General features: G+C 31.6%; 1 protein-coding gene across 1 annotated transcript; it reads left to right on the plus strand.

Moving 5' to 3' along the window:
• Positions 1-4,074: 4,074 nt before the first annotated feature.
• LOC127118607 (heavy metal-associated isoprenylated plant protein 9) lies at positions 4,075-7,322 on the plus strand. Its single transcript, XM_051048830.1, has 5 exons — positions 4,075-4,456; positions 4,546-4,777; positions 4,868-5,040; positions 5,700-5,790; positions 6,659-7,322. The coding sequence occupies exons 1-5, from the start codon at positions 4,436-4,438 to the stop codon at positions 7,147-7,149; spliced, it is 1,008 nt and encodes a 335-aa protein (XP_050904787.1). The 5' UTR covers positions 4,075-4,435; the 3' UTR covers positions 7,150-7,322.
• Positions 7,323-8,819: the final 1,497 nt, after the last annotated feature.

Here is an 8,819-nt window from a genome sequence, read left to right on the forward strand (position 1 = left end):
GGGTTTGGCCAACCAGCTCATTGGTGTAGCGGGTGGTTATTTTTACCCCACTCAAACTAGAGTGTCCTATATAGATTGAATATTGGGTTTGGCCAATTCCAATCCAAATCGGCCCATGTACACCCCTACTCCCATGTTCCAAATTAGTAAGTTGAAGAAATTGCTTCTCTTAACACATAGGTCATCTATATAACCTAATTTTGAAACAGAGAAAAAGATATCCACAAATTCAGTGAGATAAACACAGAATCTCTAATCAATCCATATGTGAGTAGATTTCCCCTACTATTATACTTTATCTAGTACAATTGGCATCCACATGGTGGACTGGAATAATTTTAATGATCATAAAAAGGAAATAATCCATGACAAAAAAGTTCACAGCAAGGGCAAACTAAGTGCAAGAATAAGAGCGTCTGAAATGGGATTGCGCGTCTGAAGTGGACCTAGTTTCCCAAAATGGACTTGTGCTCCCAAAGTGGGCTTAGTTGCCTGAAATAGACCAGGGCGTCTGAACTAGCATCTAAGGTCTATTTCACTTAATACGCAGGATCAATGAGGTGTTCAAGTAGCAACGACCTAGTAAAAGTGTGAAATTTGTCTCCCCCTAATTTGGGGAAGAACTGGTCTTCCCTTATTTTTACGTTTCTGATAAGGAAGTGGAAGAAATTGCTTCTCCTGACCCAATGATCCTCTATATAACCCAATCTTGGAATTTCCACTACTAGAAAAATCATATTTAATCTCAGAAGAGAAATTCATTTAACCTCGGCTACAGAGGCGAGATAACGAAGGGCGTCATGAAAAGTGCAAACTTTACATCTCGATTTAAAAAAAATCGACGAGTATGTGAAAAGGTCATGGGTTTGAAACCCAGAGGACCTTTATGAAATTCTGAAATGGAGAAAACACATGTCCCCTCAGTTTTGTAATTTTGCAGACGGATATACCATATTTTCACCTTGGTTATCTCATAAAATCGAGGGGTAAAACAAATTTTGAGTTTATTAAATCTAATGTGGATTGCTTATTTCACTAAATCTTATACTGAACATATAACTTCTAAAAATTGGTTAGGAAAATGATTGTGCTATATTTGAAAGACAACTTACATTGATTATGATTTTGAAGCATCATGCAACTCATCATGCTTCTCACGTTGTTTTATGGTTAAAATCTCTCCAATGTTTCAAGTTCTTTATTCAACGCATCATTTTCTACTAATTCATTCTTGAAAACATAAAATTTGATGCTTCGAAAAATGAACAAATATGAAAGAAAGTTGAACAAAAACTAGAAGTATTTGAGAGATTTTAACAGTAAAACAACGTGAGATGAATAATGAGTTGCAGAATGCTAGAAAATTATTAAACAGTGTAAGATGGTTTTCATATACAACATAGTTTTGCATATGATTACAAAAATCGACAAAAAATGGGGGTTAGTGAAACAAACAATCGATATTAGATATAATATACTCAACTAGACAGAACAAGATGAGAGTTGCACAAATAATCACAAAAAACATAATCTCAATATCAATATCAACAACAAAAATAACAAGAAAACAACAACAACATCAAACACAACATCAAGAATAACAACGTCAATAAACAACAGCAATATCAGTAACAACAACGTCAATAAAAAAACAACAAGAATAACAACATCGACAAAAACAATATCAATAACAACAACAAAAACAACAATAAAAACTCTAGGATTTTGGATCTCAACAACAACAACAACAATAACAACAACAACAACAATATGACAAAAATATTAGCAATGATATTTGACATACTAGATCTCTGAAGAAGAAGTAAAAGAAAATGATTTGGATCTCTAAAGAAGTAAAGAGAGTCCTAAACACATAACATCTTCGTAATGAAGATGATATGTGTTTATGACTCTTCTTATTTAGGGCTCTTCGTTAGGGTATTGTTTGTGTTGTTTAGACAAATGAAACCGAATGCTACAAGCTAAAGCTATATATATCAGAGAAACATATTCACATCGGTTGGTAAGAAAGCCGAAGTGAAAAAGTAACGTACTTTTAAATTAAAAATATAATATTCAAGAATACGCAACTTTTAATGAGATAAAAATATAAACTGAGGTTGTTGGGATTCAAAGCATGTACACTAAGTATGTTTATCCGTCGGATTTTTCAAATAATCGACGAAATATATTGTATATTTTTTTATAAAAAAAATAGGGTGTGTCAAGATATTTGACCTCGGTTTTTCAATACGTGAGGTGAAATCGTCATCATAAAATATATTATTTATATTTTATGTGTGGAAAAATGATATCCACACATTCTAGAGAGAGAAACACATAATCTTTTGCAGTGAGCAAATTCTTTCTTCCAACCTATCATATTTTAATCAGTATAATTGACGTCCACCGTAAGAACTTAGTAAAATTAACCAATGTCACACATATGATAGAGAATGTAACTCTCTTTTATCATATATTTTAAATGAGACTTTCAATTTACAACAGTGCATTTTGGGGGGTCTCAATCTAAGTTTTATAATTTAAAGGCTAACTTGCATGATGATTACAATTCTAGAGACTAAATTGGTTAGTTGTTCACTCTATTTTTAAACTTTTATAACTATTGGTGGAATTTATTTCTCTTATATATTTTATGACCAAGACTTCTCGCCAAATATAACCATAATGGATTAAAATCCTAAAAGGTTAATTGTTATTGTCCAAATGAGTCATCTCCACGTGTTACATTACACATACACCTAGTAAGTTGAAACTTCTTCTTACTACATTAAATCAAAAGGAAGAAGTATTCAAGTCAAAAGCTTCTTTTTCCATTAACATGTTGAAAACAACTAAGCCTAAAAATATATTGGTTTTTAGGTTTCCTTATAAAGGGTATGATTGAAAATGAAATTTACCAATCCAATTTATAGAGAGTAAGTTTGGTATAGACACAACACTTAATGTTAAATTGAAAGCTTGTCCCATTACTTTTTAGTCTATAGTATATGGTTACGTATATCTAATAAAGGAAAAACGGATTGGTTTTTAAATGTAGAAATGAAAAATTAGGTGTTTTATAATCCAATAAAAAAGATACATGTATCAAGGAAAAAGCTTTATGATAGAAAATATAAAGGCTAATAACATCCCACGTGGAGTTCAACTTTCTTGGTTTATGTTTTTTAGTCTATCTCTAAAGTGGTTTCTATGATCCCCATATTTAGTTAATCCCAATCATAAGTTAGGGAAATGTGAAATACATTGCTTAAACTCTAATTTGTGTAAGAGTCCAAAAGGACATATTATTATTATTATATATATATATATATATATATATATATATATATATATATATATAATATAAACGTTGAATTGATATAGTATTGTGGTGGTACAAAGTTCCGATACAATGAAATAAGGTTCATTTGAAAAATTAACACTTCAATATTTAAGTAAATAAGAGAATAAAAGATATAGTGTTAAGAAAAAATGAAATTCATATCAAAAAATAACGTAACTGACAGTTTATTATTCTTTCTTCTTTCATCTTCTTCTTTATTTTATCTTCTTCTTCTTTATTTTATCTTATGCACCAACAAATCTTATCGTTAATAAATTTTAAATGACTTTCCATCATGAAAGTAAAGGACCTTTGAACCTCGATGAAAGGAAGAAATTAATGTAACAACAAGCAAGGTTTATGCATAATTTTTTTGGGGGAAGAATGATGAATCAGCAAAAGAAAAGGACCAAACTTGAAAACTTTTAATATTTTTTACAAAACAGTAATCATCCAATAATTTAAAATGACTGCAGTTATCATGTAAGCATGTAAAAGATTCTGAACATTATTTAATTACTCAAAAAGACAAGAGTAAAATGGGTCATAAGAATCATAATTTAAGGTATTAAAACTATAGATTCACTCACACCTAGTAACAGTCCAGGTTGTCATACTAAGGTGCTACACTGACACCTATGCCATGCATGTCTGACAGAATGACACTTCACCACCTACTCATGTTTTTTATCAATATTCTATCACTCGGTGCTTAATGGAACTATTCTAACTTTCTTTTTCAAATACAGTAACTTTTTTTTCTCTCTCTTTTTCCACTTGGTCTCACTATTAATCTGCTTTCTCTATAAAGCTGCTTATCTTACATCAATGCTTCACCCCTTCGTTCTTCAAACCCTTTTTCAAAAAAGAAATATTAATCTTAGTGTTCCCTTTTTGCAGTTAGTTAGTGGTATTGCATGTGGTGAGGAATCAGCTGGTTTAGCTTTATAATCTAAATCACTACTCCTTTATAATATCATCACTTATATATATACTTCTCTATATATTTGTATAAGCCTTCATCTTTTTGTTGCTTTAAGCATATCTTTTCCAAAATCAGAATTGTGATTTGATACTTCATACACCAAAATGGGTGAGCAAGAAAAACAGGTAACGTAACTTTTTCTGAGATTCTTATTCATATTTTTCTCATTGTGTACTTGATTTATATTTGGCCATATTTTTATCATTGAGTATAGGAGGAACAACCAAAGGTTGAGGTGAAGCAAGAGGAGAAGAAAGAAGAAAAGACTGAGGAAAAGCAAGTAGAGGAGAAGAAAGAGGAAAAGCAAGTAGAGGAAAAGAAGGAGGAAAAGCAAGAAGAAGAGAAAAAGGAAGAGCCAAAACCACCATCACCATGTGTGCTTTATGTGGACTTGCATTGTGTAGGATGTGCCAAGAAGATTCAAAGATCTATTATGAAAATGAGAGGTGTACATTATGTTGTATTTTTGTTACCAAATGTTATGTTATGCATGAATCATGTGTACTCATTTTTGTTTTGTGTTTGTCTTTTAATAGGAGTTGAAGGAGTGGTAATTGACATGGCTAAAAATGAAGTTACTATAAAGGGTATAGTTGAGCCTCAAACTATATGTAATACAATTATAAAGAAAACAAAGAGAAGAGCAAGTGTTATATCTCCATTGCCTCCAGCAGAAGGAGAACCTATTCCAGAAGTTGTTAATTCTCAGGTAATCATAATATTTTTCTCTTTTCTTGTTAACAACATACAGATAAACTGATAGACAGATATACGGTCGTATAAAAAATATGAAAATTGGTTTCTTATAAACTATTTAGTTAGTTAAGTGCTTATAGGATAAATGTTTATCTATCAAGCACGACATAGATACAAATATAAATGAAACACAGACACACAGTATATACATAAATCTTAATCTGACACAAATACAATAGATACAAATATAAATGAAGCAGATACACACAATACATACATAAATGTTAATCTGACAAAGATACATAAATAAATGTCTATCTATAAAGCACCGACACAGATACAAATATAAATGAAACACAGACACACGGTACATACATAAATTTTAATCTGGCACAGATACATAAATAAAAATTTATATATTAAGCACCGATACCGATACAAATATAAATATAAATGAAACACAGACACAGACACAGACACACAGTACGTACATAAATGTTAATCTGACACAAATATAGAAATAAATGTTTATCTATGAAACACTAACACAAATACCAACACAGACACAAGTTTCGATAATTATTTTGATAATTATTTGAGAAAGTGAATTACTTAAATTTTATAAGCTCAATGAGACAATTGTTTAAGATTTAAAATTGCTGTTACTTTCAGGTTAGTGGACCAGAAACAGTGGAACTTAATGTGAACATGCATTGTGAGGCTTGTGCTGAGCAACTCAAGAGAAAGATACTTCAAATGAGAGGTACAATTTTATTTCTTATTCAATTTCAATATGATAGCTATAGTTTTATTTTATTGCTCACTGAAAAAGGACATATAGATAAAGGGGAAGAATTGACAGCTACTTACTTCATGATTAAATTCTCTGGTGTCAATTGAAGTTCTTATGATTGTGACAAATTAACTTCATGAAAAAAATTGAATAATAAAATATATTGCAAATGGATCCAATAAAAGGATGAATCATCAATCCTGAATTTGTGCATGTCCATCTTTTCATGCTTTGTATCTATCAAATTTCCAAGTTGGCATTAATTGATGATGGACCCTCTTATTGTAGACCACACGATCCATGTTCTATGCATGAGATTGTGCTTCAAAGAGTGAAAGAAATAGTTGGGAGGGGTGAAAAAAGATTTTCATAAAATGTTTCAATGATGTCTAATTTTGTGACTAAAAAATAAACAACTTTAATCTTTTGCATAAAAAAATTTTAAAAAGAAACATAGTTTTAAAAATCAGTTTACATATAATTGAATCCTAACTCAAACGACAAAAATCGATATTATTTAAATTGGACGTCATCACCAAGAAACGAATCCTTGAGTTGAGCAAGGTTTTAAAAAACGACTAAAATAATACGGTATTGAAAATTGCTGATACCGATATAGTTACTCATCATTTATGAAAAAGAAATTGTGATTAATTCAATCTGCGACGAATGCAAGCAGTATTGCAGCACCTCTACTAACGGAAATTACAAAAGTCTATCGTAAAAGTCTTTACGCGTCTGCGACAGTTATTTAAAACTTTGTATGAATTTCTAATGATTATTATGGCTTGATCTTGCATTAATTAATTAATGTGAAAACTTGTATGGATTATTGTAGGAGTTCAAACCGCAGTGACGGAGTTTAGCACAGGAAAAGTAACAGTGACAGGAACCATGGATGCAAACAAACTAGTTGAATATGTCTATAGAAGAACCAAAAAACAAGCAAAAATAGTCCCTCAACCCGAACCTGAACCAGAAAAGAAAGAAGAAGAAACCAAAAAAGAAGCAGCGAAACCTGCAGCATCATCAGAAGAAGCTAAACCAGAAGAGAATAAGAAAGAAGAAGAGAAACCAGCTGAGGAAGCAAAGATAGAAGAGGGAGGTGAGAATAGTAAAAATGAGAAGAATAAAGAAGAAAAGGGAGGTGAAGAAAGCAAAGAAGAAGCAAAGAAAGAAGAGAATAATGGCGCTACGATTAATATTGATGAAGAAGGAATGAAGAGAATGATGTATTATTATCAGTATCCTCCACTCTATGTGATTGAAGGTATTCCACCACCTCAATTATTCAGTGATGAAAATCCTAATGCATGCTGCATTTCATAGTACTTTTTTGGAGTTTAATTGGTGGAATATGGAGGGAAAAATGTGTTTGAATGGAATAAGCACTTATAATAAATTGATTTTTAATGTATGTAAGATATATTATTATATACTAGTTAATATAGATCAATGTAATGTTGTATAATGCATGTGATATATGAGTATCTTTTTCATGATCTTTTTCTATGCTTAGTCATAAAATGGTTTGTGGCATGTGATTTTGAAAATGATATGATAAATAACATGGGATGGCTGACAGAACCCATGATTGAAAAGAAAAAAGTTGGGTGCTACTACAGCCACATCCAAGAGACTCACATGTGTTTGGATATACTCATAATAAATACAATAATTTGTTTACCCCAATTCAATCAAAGAATGTATTATGGGGAGAAGCATCTTTTGGATTCACTATATTTTCTTTTCAAGAGTTGTTACAAAAAAATTATAAAAGATTACAAATGAATTATAAGAAAATACTCATTTAAATTCCCAAAAACAAACTCTATTTTCTACCCACATATTTTTAAATCTCTCAAGCTCTCTATATATGAATCACACAGGCCTAAGGTATTTAGAAGTGTTTCTCAATCTCATTTAGATACCTTCAAGGGTTTCCCAAATTTCAAGAACACGCTCTTTGAAATTTACATTGACTCTCTGAGATTACCATTAGGATTCTCAAGCTTCTCTCTCTATATTTTGCTTTAAAGTTCTGAAGATTGTAATAGCAAGCATGCAAGATATACATATTTATAACTACAAAAACCTAGCGAAATGATAAAAAAGTCCAAAACATAATCCATTAACAAATGGATCCACAAACAAAAGCAGCGAAGCCAAATACACATGAACCGAGAAAACTTGACCTGAGCTCCACAGAACCAAATCGCTCATTGAACTCGAATCCACTATCAGCCATCACCACTGACTCTACCTATAGAATCCATCCACGCGGATTGCACAGCGAGCCTCACTATGTGTTACGTCTTCTTCATCGACTTCCAAGATGATTTCTGGTTTCTGCAATCTCGAAATATATTTTCTTTCTCTTCTTCACTTAAGGAGGTTTTAAGGCATACTTTAACAATCTCCGTCTTTACTTGAAACTAAGGTGATGCCCATTTATCCATCATCAACCTTGATGCTCTTTTCCAATTAAATATCTATTGAGAATTCTTTTATCAAGTTTAAGCCTCGCTTGAACCTTGATCTTTCCACTTGCATCCACTTTCTTCCAACCATTTTTCTACTTTAGTAGTCTAATAATCACACAAGTATGGTTTTTCAACCATCTTTGACTCCACCTGCTTCTAAATGCCTCCCTAAAGGTCTCTCTATTTTAGAGTTTTGCAACTCTTCATCCACATTCAAAGCATAACACTCAAGATATGCATAATTGTCCCTTTGAGATAGTAAAATCTAAATCCTTACCTTATCATGAGTCAAATGATAATTATAAGCTTATGTAATCGCTTCCATCACAACTACTAGCATCCATAGTAGAAACCACCTCCTCAAATTGAGTCATCTCCGTCATAGTTTCTAAAAGCCTCACACTTGTGTCTTTACACTTCTTCTTGTGATGGGACTCACTAAAAGTAATACACATGTGATTGATGAAATTTTTTCCTTCAGGTTCCATTCCTAACATCTCATAACTCTTCCCACCT

The sequence above is a fragment of the Lathyrus oleraceus genome, chromosome 2 (genome assembly GCF_024323335.1).
Source record: "Lathyrus oleraceus cultivar Zhongwan6 chromosome 2, CAAS_Psat_ZW6_1.0, whole genome shotgun sequence".
In the NCBI taxonomy this organism is placed as follows: domain Eukaryota; kingdom Viridiplantae; phylum Streptophyta; class Magnoliopsida; order Fabales; family Fabaceae; genus Lathyrus; species Lathyrus oleraceus.